At 35.5% G+C, this 16,932-nt stretch overlaps 1 protein-coding gene across 6 annotated transcripts in view; it reads left to right on the top strand.

Moving 5' to 3' along the window:
• Positions 1-4,415: 4,415 nt before the first annotated feature.
• LOC144440810 (TNF receptor-associated factor 2-like) overlaps positions 4,416-16,932 on the top strand; it is a 62,630-nt gene continuing 50,113 nt past the window's right edge. Inside the window, exons 1-2 of one of the 6 annotated variants that reach the window (XM_078130209.1) lie at positions 4,416-4,488; positions 13,858-13,922. In XM_078130209.1, the coding sequence (XP_077986335.1) occupies positions 4,482-4,488; positions 13,858-13,922 (72 nt within the window). In that variant the 5' untranslated portion in view covers positions 4,416-4,481. Of the gene's footprint in view, positions 4,489-8,953; positions 9,029-13,857; positions 13,923-16,932 lie in introns of those variants that run through there. The other 5 variants (XM_078130208.1, XM_078130205.1, XM_078130210.1 and 2 more) reach the window with 5 other exon arrangements.

Genomic DNA, 16,932 nt, shown 5'->3' with positions numbered 1-16,932 from the left:
GAACGCATATGCATTCGTGTGTGTGCATTGCATGCATGTAGGTGTGTGTGTGAGGATGTCAATACTTTTTTGTTGTGTTATTCATATCTTTATAAATTATTTAATTTCAAAGTAAACGTATATTCCGTGTAACCAGAGACTGTATTGTGTCTGAAAGGCCATTTATTGTTCATGTGAACTGATTTACGAGTCAAGGATAAGATTAAGGTGGAGCTTAATTGCACATTTCCACATGATTCCCATCCCATTAGTTAATGTGTATCAAAGGAGTCCAAATGATGTCCATATGATACCTATGCATGTTAATAAGATTGTATGAAAGGAGCTCACATGGCGTCCTCGTGGTTTCAACATTATACCTATGTATGTTAATAGGAGTGTATTAAAGGAGGCCACGTGTCTCCCTCATGGTTTCAACATGATACATATGCATGTTAATAATAGGAATGTATTAAAGGAAGCCACGTGCCATCCTCATGTTTTCAACATGATACCTATGTGTGTTAATAGGGGTGTATTGAAGGTGGCCACATGGTGTCCTCATGGTTTTAACGTGATACCTATTTTTTGTGTATATGAGTGTAGGAAAGGAGTCCACATGGTATGCACGTGTAAGCTAAATCGCGACAACAGTACAAAAAGTTTGACCTATTGACAAACTGATTTCAGCAACCTCACTCGCTACAGACACATGGCTCTAATTAAAACCATGCAGGCTGTATAACAGTAATATCTGAAATCTTGAATGCAAGGCAGGTAAATAATCTTTCACTACAGCATACTCTAGTGAATTGATAGGAACAATCCATAGTAGTACCTGGTATTATATACACGACCGTCGTACCTTCTACTCTCTCCGTATTTGTGAAGTTTATAGCCTTAAAATACATTATCTCATCTCAAGTTACACAAATCAGACAAGCAGCATTTGGATACAGTTCGGATATGAGCTTATCTTTATTTTCAGAAAATGAAGCATGTATCATTTCTTTCTGATGCAACAGCCAGAGAAGATGGCTATTCGGAATTTGCAGCCTTGTTTGGCATTGCTGCTGGAGGCATTTTGGAATTTGATGTTTTGTACCTGTTCAAAAGTTTAATTTCATATCAATGTATTCAGTTACATGTGATATATCAGTGCCCAGGTATACACAGAGTAAGTTGAAATCGACTTAAATTATCCCATCTCCTTACAGTTCAATGTGTCAGTGTGTATGGGTCTAAAATACCAGTCAAACGATTATATCTTCTTTCTGTAGTATGCAGTCTCAAAATAGGAGAAAGAGGAAAAGAATACGACTGTGTGTGTGTGTGTGTGTGTGTGTGTGTGTGTGTGTGTGTGTGTGCGCGCGCGCGCGCGTGTGTGTGTACGTACGTACGCACGTACGTACGTGTGTGTGTGTGTGTATGTATGTATGTATGTATGTATGTATGTATGTATGTGTGTGTTGTGTGTGTGTGCATCTCTCCATGGATGCATGCTAGTATGTGTGTGCTTTTTATAAAATAAAATTGGTGATTGGATGGATATACGTAGCTGTAGACGAATGTAATCATCGGTGAGATATATTGAATTGACATACCCCGTCAAGACACCGAAGGCAGAGGCATAGAAGTTATTTCAAGGAAAACTGATCTGTGTCATCGGATGGAAGGAAGGTAGGTTGTTTCTGTTTGTATATATTTATATATCACAAAAGTTTGCAAAGCATACAAGACATGACATAAACGTCGGCTCCCGATAACATCTTGGATACACTCTACAAAATTGCCAATTTATCCACCACGTGCTTTTGACATATCACTTCAAAAAATTGGCTATCATAATTGTTCTGTGAATATAGAAATCGAATCGAAAATTATCTGATTTATTAGCATTGACCATATTTAGAAAGTGACTGTACTGATTAGACTAGAGGGGGCGCTAAGACAGCAATCTCTCTCTAATCATATGTTGTTGCGCAACATGCCTGTAAGAATTATTCATCAAGGGTACACGGTCATTATCGTGATGGCGCTGTAAGAGTTAAAGTATTTATTTAGCGCAACAAGATATCCCACACATACACGCTGTGGCATTGTATATTACGTCATGATTTATGTACGTCTCAAATTTGTTAGACTACAAAAAAAGAATGAAGAATGCGAATTTATGACATATCAGCATATTGCGAACACGAGAACAAACACTGAGTGTATCAATGAACACATACAAACGCAAACATTTGTAAACTAATTTTACACTTTCACTAGTAATATAATCCTACCCATTAAGTACTTGGGTCGGAACTTTTTACACTATGCTTTGAAATGTGGGTAAATATTAAAAACAGAGATTTTGCATTCTATGTATGCATAGTATTTCATTAATCACATATTTCATTGTGGTGTGTTTATTTTCCCTTTTATGTTGAATACTTTGAGCAGGAATTGCCCAAAGTCAATAAAGAATACTAGTACTTGTACTGACTGTGTGCCTTTGGTATGTGTATTGTTATTTAAATAGTAACACGTTCTTTTATTACATAGACTTATAAACTGTGTGTGTATGTCAAAATGAAAGAAAGTTAGACAAAGGTTTGAAGGAATAGTAGTAGGAAGCAAACTGAAGTTTTATCAATATCTCAATACACTGTATCAGGTCTGTCACCATGAATTACCTCATAGAACTAGTTCCAGGTTACACACCAATCGTCAAGACACAACATCATCATTGAGAATTGAGACAAGCTGATTGCTGTTATAAAAACTGGGAAATCAAAAAAAAGTGGAGGAGAGAACACTAGCCGAAATAACTGTGGCTGTCTATCAGTATGGCGGATGTAATGATTGTCAAAATAAAGGTAAATTGGCGTAAATTGGAGTTACAAAATAATGAAACAATTTCGATGTGTTATCGTGTTGCTGAAAAGAGAAACAATTTTCAGTGTTAGTAAACACAGTATATATGTATACAGATTTAGACGATACCAAGTTTTTGAATATAGAGGATAACAGGCAACCAATGTCAGCGCCTTCTCCTGATGAAACCTTAAACTAGTTGTCATAACATAAATACAAGTCATTCATATAGCTTCTAATTGGTGAATAAGTAATTATGCAAATGTCCATCATAACTATACGACGTATCAATCATGGTATAATCAACATATTCACTACGTTTCATGACATTTTGAACAAGAATAATTGAACACATATCTACTAATTGGTAATTGTCATTAACTCTGCATTTTATCACGCCACGAACAAATCTCATCCTTCATATATAAAGAACATATTTATCACGACGCGTACGTCTTCAATATATCTGTCACATTGGATGCATTCTCAGCAAACACTACCCCCCCCCCAATAGTCACCAATAGGGGTTTCTCCATTGGTGACTTTTGGGGGATGGGGTAGTGTCTGTTTGTTTGTTTGTTTGTTTGCCTGTTTGTTTATTTGTTTGTTGTTGTTTATTCATGTATTTATCTACTCATTTATCGGTTTTGTTGTTTATGGTTTTTTTATTTGTTCATTTGTTTGTGTTTTGTTTGTTTACTTGTTTGTTTGTATTCTTAAACAAAACTAACTGAGCCTGAGAACCCTGTGCCTTTACTTTAAAAATTTTACGTAAAATCGTATTCAAATATTCCTTAACACCAAACCACATGGAACAGCATTGCAAATAGATCCATAATGTATCGCTGTCATAATATATAGTTGAAAATGTTGATGATAAATACGTAGTGTATAGTTAAATTAAATTTTCCGCGTTTCGCTAGTATAGAGGAAAATTATTGTCTGGACGTTGTGAGAACAGCCAATGGGAGACGTGGAAAAAGTCACGTGGGTGACAGCATATAAGTGAGGGAAGCGGGGAATTTGAACCATTCTAGGCAAGCACCCGTCACAGTGCAGCCAGTTTGTTTGAGTTTTGAACTCCTTATGTCAACTAAGTTAGTATTGCTCCTTTAGCAAGGAGTTCAGTTCTAGGAACCAGAGCCAGTAAGGAAGACACCCGAAACCTCCACAGATGTGCATTAGACAATGTGTCGGGTACAGGTTTCCAGACTTTTTCCCAATGGGTTTTAGTCTGGTTTTTCCTGGGCGGTCTTATGTACGGTAGAAGGGGCTGTAGGGCTCAATCTGTTTGTTTGTTGAAATGTTTTCTTTTCGTTTTATTTTTTGAAGGAGTGTTTTGCAATTGTATTTTGCACTTTCTTACATCTGTTAATAAATTATATGGCCGGTGCATGCACTCATGTGACAGCTTGGCGACCTACATGTACCAATGGGGATGTGAAGCATTGGAGAGACCTACAGTTCACTTCAATTATGTATACTGTAGAAGGGAAGCCGGTGAAACCCAATGACGAAGCTTGAGTAGTGCGACTGCGCATGAGTCAGTATTTTTTTTACGTTTTGACAATACACAGTTTTTTGCCAAGGTTGGTCCACCCATTTACCTGGAAACGATGATATAATGCACCCATCTTCACATGTATGGTAAGTTGATAATATTCACTAACAACTGTCTCTGCTCAAGATCCTTGGTTGGCCGTATTGTGACCCCTTCCACGTAATATTGAATTCATTGAGAGGATTGAAGAAGAAAAGAAAATAATGACAGTAAGTACTAAATCATACAATAGGGACAGACTATTACAAAATCTAGTTGAAAATTGTCAACTTATTAAGTGAATTTTAGTAAATTAAAACAATAGTTTTGGTTCATCAAGATAGCTAGGGCGTTGTGAAATTTTTTTGTGTGAGAGGGCGCTCATACTAGAATAGCAGTCCGTCCGATTTTCTTTATTGAGGAGGGAGTATGATAACGTAATTCTTTCACCATTCTGATGTAAAGTCAATCGATATTTACAATACCAAATATACAAATTAATTGTAATATTTCATGTTATGAAATTTAGAATAAAACATGAAATACAATTTACAGTGAATGATATACACAACAAAATAACACATGCCTATAATTAACTGTGTTAAACAGCTATACATTTCTATCAGTACGTTATAGATGCATCCAAAAATACGTCGTGTATAATATTTGATAATTAAGAATTAATATCAGCTTTGCCCGATGGAACAAGAAGTAGCCTAGCAACTCGACGTTGGTTTTACAATCTAGCCACCAAAAATGTCAAATCGTCTAGTTTCTAATTCATAGTAAACCACTGATTTAGCAAATTTTAAACCTAAGCCTCTATCTGCTGTGCACATGCGCGTACTCTATTTGCAGTAAAGATTCTTGCCTAGAAAATTAATATAACAAGGATTCATTCCTATCATTTTCGTTACATATGTACTTACTGGGTGCTTATTAACAGAGTATTGATGTTCAAAACAGTTCAAATAGTGCAGAGCAAGCCAAAACGTCCAACAAATTTTACTGTGCACAAATGATAGATGGTAGCTATAGATTGGACGTGTATGTTTGCCGACGCGAATAAAACCATGGAAATGTCGGGCCATTCCCAGGATATCTGCTTTCATATCCAAAGTTTTATCGTCAGTGTAAACGTCGCACTAAGATATAGGCAGTATATCTACATTATTGCCAACAACAGATGACCCCCCTCGCTCCTCCTGGGCCTGTTGTATTTTAGAATGCATACTACATACTAGTTAGGCGTCAACAAAGAAACTAAATAACCGAGATTTTTCAGTCGACAGGTCTACCAAGTAAACGTAATGTTTATATATGTTTATGCAAATGCTAACGGTATACACACGCGACATCGCTATTTTTATATTCATAAAAATAATATGAACGATTAGCTTAAGGCTAGACTAATGATATTTATTGAGACTATAGAAAATTTAATTTCATTTGGCCCTAACAACATTCAATATGTAATATTGCCGACGGAATAAAATTACAACCATGTCTGTTTTCTCTAGGACTTATTTACCAATACTCGTAATTTCACGGTCTCCATTTTGATACATGTATTAGCTTACTACTGACAGAGGTTCCAACAAACCTTCATGATACGTGATTCGTCTGACGGAAATTAAAATATAATCAATTACAATAAAACCAAGAAGTGCTAAGACCTCACGGTGGCGCACTGTTCGTCATTTGTGTGAACGCAGATGTTTTTCAGGAAAAGGGTCTGTTGTTGATACATATTAACATAAAGTAGCTTGTGATGGCTGTCTGAATTGTAACAAAGGTCGATTGAAAATATCCATGTTGCCGTCTGGTTATGTTAAAGTAAAGAGCTTAGACATTGTTATATTAGTCACAGTTGCCAAGTTCATTCGACAGTTCGCTTAGTTGTTTAATGAATTGTATACTAAAAATAAGAATTACCTTTTCCCAAAAAGCACTGTCTTCATGTTCGATACAACATTAAAGAGTTATCGAATGTTAAGTCATGTTCTCCATAGAAAATATTCTGGACGGAGGAAGAAAGCAGAAGTGCAGGTGTTGAAACGAAAGTAGAGAAAATATCCAAATAGAGAAAAAGTGGGAGATGTGCGTTGAAATTTAATCTGATTTGGAGAAGTGTTATTTAAAAGTAAACTTTTGTTTCAAACACAGTCGGGTTATTGTCATTTTACGTGCTTTCACTATGTATTGCCGTGATTATCTGTTGGAAAGAAATTTATCCGGAATATTATTCGCATACCTTGGATTATACAACTGCTATAATAGTGCAATCTGTCAGTTTCCAGATTACCTATTTATCCACCATTTACTTTTCTACGATTAACAAGAAGACAGGTCAGAGTTATTAAATTGTCAAGTTCTAACCGGTAATATACTTAGGAAGTACGTATACTAAACGTAAGCTAAGATATGATGACGGTCATTTCAGTAGGTTGCGACAGGAAAAGTGACAGAAGGTAGTCGGCACTGCCATTCCTATTTGTGAATACCATAAAAGTGCAATTATTTATGAATAGGGAGATTTGTGTTAGGCTTGTCGAAACCTACCTGATCAAAACGTTCACTTTTCGTCAGCAAACAGGTTTTGGCGAGGAATTCTTCGTGAGTGACATGTAAATGCGCTTCATCATTTCCACAGAGAAATAATTCAACAGTCATGTACTAATAATGATTATGTAAAACATTGATGTGTGATATAACCAGGATCTTAAATCTGAAAAAAATCTACATAAAAATTGAAATACATCTGGTAAAGTAGTATACGACTTGCACTATCTTTCATAACATGCCTAAACATACAGTCTTTATGCTGTTTCTGATTGACGCATCCGGGAAGGCTTGTTGTGCAACCCCAACCCCCGCCCCCATCCCCGTCCAGGTGAAACTCTACATTTGCGATTTTGCCTGATACTCTTATATTTTTAATTAAATAAATAAATTATATTGCAAAAACAAATTAAATACCAGGGTTGTCGGTTGTACGCCTATTACCTCTGCAGTCTGGGTTCGAACCCGCCTGGTGTCGACTGGGTTTGATTTAAATTTATGTAAGAAGAGTGATGCTCAGTTTGACCCTACCGAACAACGCAGGTTTCCCCCGGGCACTCCGGTTTCCTCCTGTTTCTTCAACACTAGGGCACTAGGGCGCTGCTCTTGCACCGACCATTCAACAAATTTCCGAATTTATTTGGACGAATAAAGTTTATTAGATAGGGATGGTATATATAACCAACATTTGTAATAACCGCCCATATATTTGATAAACATCATAATTGGCGACATTTGTAATAATTTCTATGAACGACAAATGTAAATTTTAGAAAAAAGATGTAATAAAATTGCCGAAATTTGTAATAGAAAATTAGATTAAGGAGGGGCCTTCCTTTGACACGAAGAAATGGGTTATCTTAATAAAGAAATCCAAGAATGCAAAATCGTCACGTCACGTCACGTCAAGCGAAAGTAGATTTAACAAGTATTAATGGAATTGATGAATATACTAATTAATTGAACAATTCTATTACAAATTTCATTTTATTACAAATATCGGCAATTATTACAAATGTCGGTTGTACAATGGTATCCGCCCTATTTACATCGGACACTGATTAGCATACGATCTTCATGCGCAAGCGCATGTATTCCCTCGACTTCAAATCGTCCCATGTAGTTAATAACGCTTGGGACAGTTGAAGAATTTATGCATTATGCCTAATCGATCATGTAATGGGGATTGCATGAACACACATGATATGGTGGCAGGGCCCGTTGTAGTCTTTACAGAATGAAAATGTAGTTTCATCCAGTGAGACTGTCCCCACAGTTCCGTAAAGATAACACAAAGTTCAGGATAGACAGTTATATGGCAGATGTTAAACCTTCTGTACAGTGAACACACAGACCACACAATGAAACACGTTTACAGCAAGAGCTCTGTCTATCTCTATTGTGTTAGGGAGCCTTATAGTCAGTTTCATGGAACTTGATATCTTGCCCCATCCCATAGCATCTCGATAAGCCATCTCATCCCATCCCATCCCATCCCATCCCATCCCCTCACCTCACCTCACCTCAACCCATCCAACCTCAACCCACCTACCCCACTTATATATTGTGGTATCGCATCGATTATGCAAATGACTATTTTAATGTTCATTGGATGTTTGCCAAAATCTGATTATTTTTTGTGATTAGCATAGGAAGGTGTGTAGTCATTAGAATTCATTAGAATCGATGCAGTAGTTTTTCAGATATCGTGTCCACAGACATACAGACAGACAGGCATATACACACATAGACAGACAGACAGACAGGCAGACAGACAGACAGACAGACAGACAGGCAGGCAGACAGACAAAAGCATAACATAACCTCCCCTTACTGGAGGTAAAAATGTAACGTGATGGCAATGACAGGCGCGTTTCTTTTTGTATCTCGTCCATATTAACCTGTAACGTACAATGGTCACTGTTGACCAGTCGGGATAGAAAGAGCTAGTAACCCCCCACTGGTTAAATTAGGACAATGCATTTCACCCTTATAGTGCTAAACCTATTATATATACATGACGCATATCAACCAATCTTCCAACTTTGACTATCTTAAAACTTGAAACTTCAACTTGACAACTTGGTAAGTAAGGAGGAAACCTCGACGACTACGGTTAGTCTTTCCTGTCGTTAACCTTTAGTTTTGAAAGCGATAAAACTCGCAGGTATCAGACACAGTTTGACGAAGAAACGGCAGTGTAAGTTTACTGTTAGTAGTTGCATCTTTATACGCCCTGTTTCGTTCAAAGTTTGGTGGAATATATTGTATGTTACGAGTTACGAGTTACAGAAGATGATGTTGAAATCTCAAAATTGGCAAATGATATTGAATATATATTACAAGGTTATGTATAAACCATTTGGAATGTAATTAATTACTTTACGATCGTGAATGTTAGTGTAAATGGCCATTGTTCTCATACATCGTTCACAAACCACTGAGGGTACGTGACTGATCGACCTATCTGAATGACCTGCGAATGACCCGATCGCGGTCTGTTGCGCATTCCATGTATGTATGTATGTATGTATGTATGTATGTATGTATGTATGTATGTATGTATGTATGTATGTGTGTGTGGGGGGGGGGAGGGGTTGCGGCTTTAAACATAATAGTTACATGCAATGAATACAGTATATTAGTTTGTAGCGGGTTAAAGTCCGATCGTAACACGATCAGTTGAGATCAAGTATATGTAAACATGGCAAAAAATTTAAATTATAGTATAGTCCAGTCACAGTGGTGTACTGCACGTAACCCAAGGTAGTCTAGTTGCCAGAGGTGGTTTTGGGGGGTTAACCTTGCAAATTGCAAGGTTAACCCCCCAAAATATAACAAAATGCCCAGGGGTGCGCGAGTGGCACCCGTCAGATATGCTAACAGGACACCTTGCTGAGGTGGAATCTGCAAAAAAATATCATATAACACACATTGCAAGTTGCAATGTGTGTTATATGATATTTTTTTGCAGATTCCACCTCAGAAAGGTGTCCTGTTAGCATATCTGACGGGTGCCACTCGCGCACCCCTGGGCATTTTGTTATATCGCGAGAAAACCGAATTACCATGTATTGCTATGGGTAAACACATGTTTAGGTAGGCTTAATACTTACTGCCTATAAAACCATGTCAAAGTTACTTAAAAGTCATATTTACATGTTACACACTGTATATTATGAATAATCAGTCAATTTCAAATACTTTGTCAAAAGTCTTGGATATCAAAATATCACAATTAGGCTAAAGGTCAACAAAATGTCGCCATTTTCAGTTATTATGACTTATAGGTAGTGGATGTGTTTTTGTGTATCGTGTGGGTACATCCATATATCATATAAATTTTATTTATCAAATCAGGTTATGACACCAGTTACACATTATAAGCTGAGTCATACTGATATTTTGTCTCTAAAACTTAATATCTGTAAGTATTTTGTTAAAATTTGTACATATCATAAATTATGATCTGATAACTTAATTAGGAAAAAGTGAACACCATGTGTTGATTTACAGTTAGTGATCATAATATATTCACAATATATCTTGAGCCAAGGTTTTTGAATATAAAAAAAAAGTTTTGAACTTCAAACGTTGTATAAATTAGACCATTTTGACCACTTTACCTCCTGAAGGTGGAAGTAATGATATGCATGAATTTCAAAAAAATACATATATATTCAGTTTGGGGGACACAATATCAGTATGACTCAGCTTATAATGTGTAACTGGTGTCATAATCTGATTTGATAAATAAAATCTAGATGATACATGGATGTATCCACACAATACACAGAAAACACAGTCACTACCTATAAGTCATAACAACTGAAAATGGCGTCATTTTGTTGACCTTTGGCCTAATTATGATATTTTAATTTCCAAAACTTTTGACAAAATATTTGTAATTGACTGATTATTCATAATATACAGTATGTAACATATAAATATGACTTTTAAGTAACTTTGACATTTTTTATAGGCAGTAAGTATAAAGCCTACCAAAATATGTGTTTACCCATAGCAATACATGGTATTTCGGTTTTCTCGCGATATAACAAAATGCCCAGGGGTGTGCGAGTGGCACCCGTCAGATATGCTAACAGGACACCTTATTGAGACTGAATCTGCAAAAAAATATCATATAACTCACATTGCAAGGTTAACCCCCCCAAAACCACCTCTGGCAACTGGACTAAAGGCATTGATATGCAAGGCAAGAAATTTAAGCAAATAGAAAAAAACGTTTAAACATTAAAGACATTCGTCATTCTTTGAAACTTTGCATACATGTCAATTGTTGGTTTACTAGTAACAGTATCGGAAACATATCCATATGAGGTATTACAACAAAGAATACCATGATTACATCTGGATTGCTGCTAGAACTGTCTATTAGAGGAAGACAAAAAGAAACATTTTACTAATCACATTTCCAGAAGGGGGTGCTGCAAGATGTCGGCATTATGCTCATGCGTAATAAGAATACCATAATACTATTTTACGGCACCGACAGACGACATAGAGCGACTTTAGACTCTGCAACCGTTTCGCAATCATCCATTGGATATTTTTGATTTGATATGGTAAAGTATAGACAATTATTTTGGCATATATGCAATATTATATGTTTTGGGCAACTTTGTCACTTTTTTCAGATATCAGCAATATATTCTTTTTCTATAATCTGTTTTGCATGACATCTTTTGATTTGAGTGTCTTTTTACTATTTAGGTTTAACTTTCCGTTCATGGATATCATAGAATATGCATAAGTTACATATTTCTTTTTTCAAATTTCTAGTACATTTGGTAAATAAGTTATTCATTATGTATTATTTACTTTAATCGCTAATTTTTAGCAATACCTCAAATGCAATATGATTTTATTGTGAAATGTACTGATTCTAGTAATACAATATATACCTTAAGAAAATGATGAGTAAAATATGATAAGCAAATAATTAATTCAAGTGAGAACTCCAGAGTCCATCAGTTTGAATGGATGTATGAATTTGAATTTGAATTTATTATTTCCGACAAGAAAATTAGAAAATACAAACAGAAAAGAAACATACGAAATAATGAAAAATTTAAACCACTCGATATCAAGAGCAGTGTGTTTCAAAAGTAATCATAAACGTGGCGATTGCTATTGGTTTATTTATAAGTAAATATATTCACGAAAATTGAATCTTAGGTATATATAGCAAACTGTAATCCGCTGAAATGACAAGGTCGTGCGAACGACCGATAAGCTCAAGAATAAACAACAATACCCCAAAACTTCAAAAATATGAGTACATGATGACTAAATGACTAACTACAGTAATGAACAAATAATATCCACAATCTCAAACATGATGGCTCACGTACAGTCATCTTCTCTCTTATATGCATTATTCAAATTTTCATCACTGAAAAGATACAATATGCTAGTATACTACATTTTCTGCACATGGGATATCAGATTTGTACTAATTCTCAAAATTGATAGATCGTGTAATTTTTCTCACTTTGTATTTGCTTTTGAGATTAAATATATATGAATTTTACAATGCCGGAGAGAGGCGAGGATGACGAGTCAGACGAAATAAGTACACCATGTAATTGTTATCATGAATTAAACTACAGTTTAAATCTACTCACCTGTCCGGTGTTTTAATTTTTACCTAACCGGTTATAGTGTACTTGATGATGGTCTGCCATGTACCTTCTCCATATCACTAAATGCTTCTCATATACGTAGTCGTTAACATGTCATACTTTCATACTGCGGTAGGACATTGCACTATACGCATAACACGTGGACACCATGTGAACTCCAGTCCTACCCTCGAGTATTCAGAGAGGTATCATGTGGACACCATGCAAAGTCTTTATCTTGACCTAATTTTGAGGACCATAGAAGTTTTTTGTACTGCAACTATCCAATACATGACATCATGTAGACTTCGCACAGTCTCCGATTCCCAAGAATCCAAATCATTTTACCTTACATTTCAAAAGTACAAATTTTCTCAAATTACCAAGGGAAGATTTGCATGTGTGTGATCAAAGATTGAATTTTTCGTCGCCAAGCTATTTCAAATCTCCCTTTTGTTTCGATTTTCTCATGTCATTTTTAAAAAAAAACGTTAGGTAGCAAGCATTTGCAATAACGGCGCAAACGTCTGATACCATTTGGGTAAGTGATATTTTAATGGTTGGTCAGACAATTTGCTAAAACGACTTGTACATGTTGCAAACTGAAATAAAAGAAAACCACACGATTATTTGCACGGTGATCGAACAATGAACGATGCATACGACAGACGAATTATCAAGTCAGTATGCTGAGAAATAAACAGACACAATACAAATAACAAGACCTAGAAATGAATGATTTGATATCATTCTCCAATACTTTTCTTCGATCAACCAAGGAAAAGTAAATATGAGTGACTTAAGAAGCCTTGTCACTACGAGTCGCTAGACGACAAGTAGTGACAAACTGTAAGGTCACGAGTATATATGTGTAATGAAAATGTATAATAAACACGTTGGAGACGTATATATATATATATATATATATATATATATATATATATATATATATATATATATATATATATATATGTATATACATACATATATATCCAATACATTTGTATATATATATATATATATATATATATATATATATATATATATATATATATATATATATATATAACTTATATATAAACTTATATATATATATATATATATATATATATATATATATATATATATATATATATATATATATATATATATATATATATGTGTGTGTATAATTCAGGCAATTACAGAGCTATTTTACATCATAAACAACTTTCTATATCTTTATACTCCAATGCAATATAGTAATTTCTTTAATCTTATCTTATCTAGATATACCGAAATGGACCAGACTACATTTTGAAAAAAAAAATTGTCTGGGTGTATGGTTAATTCCGGTAAGTCAAAATATATTTAAAAATCTACAGAATCAATAATAAGCAATAGTATTGTACAGTAAGGGACATTTAAGTGTTTCTGATGGAGAGTGCTCTGCTTAAGCTGTTCCATAACTGTATATGTTACCTTCTATAGGCAAGTTGCAGCCTATATGCCACAATTAATTAGCACCCAAAGGGTGAAGCCCGATGGGGTGGGGTGGGGGGGGGGGCTAGTATGTTGGGTCCCCACCATCTGTCCGTCCATCCTTCTGTCTATCCTTCCGTGTCCACCTGTATCTCAAATATGCATTCGGCCAATTTCAACCAAACCTGGTACAAGTGTCAGATGTTATGGAGGGCATATGCACGTCACTTGGTTTTACAACCCTCACGACAACAGCGAAATGGCGGCCATATTTGTCATAAATAACCACACTTTGCCCAATAACTCTTGAAGTTTAACAGTGAGAGAGACCTCATTCAAGTGTCTTCACCCATGTTATCAATCATAAGCTTTTAAGGACACATTGACATTTGACCTTGACCTCCATCTTCAAGGTGAAATAGCCATATTGTTGTAAAAGTGTATATGTATATCTCTGGTATGCATGGGGACTGATTTCAAACAAACCTTGTGCAAATTTCAGATGCTATAGTCTGCATATACACATCACTTTGTTTCACAACCCCATGATAACAACAAAATGGTAGCCATATTTGTTGTAAATAATCACACTTTGCCCAATAACTCTTGAGGTCTAACAGATAGAGACCTCATTCAAGTGTCTTCACCTGTTATCAATCATGAGCTTTTTAATGGCACATTGAGTTTTGACCTTGACCTCCGTCGTCAATGTCAAATAGCCATATTATTGTCAAAGTGTATATGTATATCTGTGATTTGCATGGACTGACTTCAACCAAACATTGTGCAAATGTCAGATGCTATAGTCTGCATATACACATCACTTCGTTTCACAACCCTACATGATAACAGCAAAATAGCGGCCATATTTGTCATTAATATTCACATTTTGGCTGATAACTCTCGATGCTTAACAGATAGAGACCCTATTCAAGTGTCTTCGTCGTGGTTATCAATGATGAGCTTTCTAACTAACTTTTGACCTTGACCATCATCTTCAGGGTCAAAAAGCTATGTCTTCCTATTTTGAAATCATTAAGATAATACAAATATTACTGCTAATGTGCCTTAAATTGTCAAGAATCATAATAGATAAGAAATGAACAACCTTTACAGGTGTTGCCAGTGTATCTTTTGCCTTAAAGACCTTGCCATAGTTGTTGTCCTTTTTAAAAACTTTTTAACAAACTAAAGAACTTGTTGTAGTCACTACAAGAAATACTTTTTTTTGGGGGGGGGGGGGCTGTCTTCCATGAAGACTTGTTTTCTCTTAATCACTGTAGAACTAGTGATTATTAAAGTCACCACCATCAGTAGTGTAATGTTTGGAAAGCAACACTTTATAGTAACTATGTATGTAACAATGAGAGATTGGGATACATTAAAACGTATATATGAAGTTTTGGACAAAATACCAACCTTTAATAATTTTACACGTTAGATTGTATGCTTCCATGGTTGTATATCTAGAGTTGAGTTGTTAGCCGACACAAGATTTACTAATTTATGACTTGGCTTTCATAACATTGCTGACATTCCTGAATTGCTTTAATTACTTTCTTTAAATATACATCGTAGAATATGTATTGTACAGTAAGGGACACTTTAGTGTTGCTGGCGTATACGTAGGGTGGTCTGATTAAGCCCTTCCATTGCCCATATATAGGCGAGTGCCCTGCAAGTAAAATGAACATGTATTGGTATATAGTTATTGTTTATTTTTTTGTTGTTGCTATATTTAGTTTTTTGCTTTCTCTTATCTTTAAGTTATGTTGTCTTGTCTTGACTTGTCTGTCTGTCTGTCTGTCTGTCTGTCTGTCTGTCTGTCTGTCTGTCTGTCTGTCTGTCTGTCTGTCTGTCTGTCTGTCTGTCTGTCTGTCTGTCTGTCTGTCTGTCTGTCTGTCAGTCAGTCAGTCAGTCAGTCAGTCAGTCAGTCAGTCAGTCAGTCAGTCAGTCAGTCAGTCAGTCAGTCAGTCAGTCAGTCAGTCAGTCAGTCAGTCAGTCAGTCAGTCTGTCTGTCTGTCTGTCTGTCTGTCTGTCTGTCTGTCTGTCTGTCTGTCTGTCTGTCTGTCAACACGAATATCTAAACAACACTATGTCATCAATTCTAATTAAGAATTGATACACATCTTCCCAGTGACAAAAGCAAGAACCGATTGGATTTTCGGATGCATCAAATAATAATAATAATAATAATAATAATAACTGTAGGACTGGGAGCTCGAAGGGTCTTTACACCAAGGTACAGTTCCTGTAATTCATTTTATAGTTTCCTTCTAAAACTATAAATATCTGGACAATAGGATGCAAACTATTGATTACACCAAAACGTTTTCTGACTTATGTTATCAATATTTATATACATTTCGGATCTTTCAAATTTTACACACCTTGATACACGTACATGTCACATGAAGTTGGTTTAATAGAAAGCGTTACGACAAATTAATGACAAGACAATCACACGTTGCCGAGACCATCGATGAATGAATTCCATCAGTGCGTCGTTATGATTGGGCGTAGCACTTGCAAAACATTTTTAATACATTGTACCAGTAACACTGTCGGGAAAGAGCATATAGTGTTTTATCACTTCCAGTACAGCAAATCCCTGGCTTTTCTAAGTATGTAATCGACGTCGACCACCATCCATTGTCTCTACATCTTTACAGATTTAACCTAGAAAAGCATAGAAACTTGGTTGACAATTGATGTATGGTATGGTATAGGCAGATTGAAACTAAGGCCTAATAAAAAATGTGTGGTTCGGATTTAAACGCTCAATTTTAGAATAGGTTCTATAGGTAGATGTTTTATTTTATTTCTAATTATTACATTTTTTTTTTCATGTGTGATTGTCAGGTTTTCCATTGTTTTCCAAAT

Source organism: Glandiceps talaboti, chromosome 10 (assembly GCF_964340395.1).
Source record: "Glandiceps talaboti chromosome 10, keGlaTala1.1, whole genome shotgun sequence".
NCBI lineage: Eukaryota > Metazoa > Hemichordata > Enteropneusta > Spengelidae > Glandiceps > Glandiceps talaboti.
The sequence above is the reverse complement of the archived record's forward strand: the minus strand, read 5'-3'. Positions and strand labels throughout refer to the sequence as shown.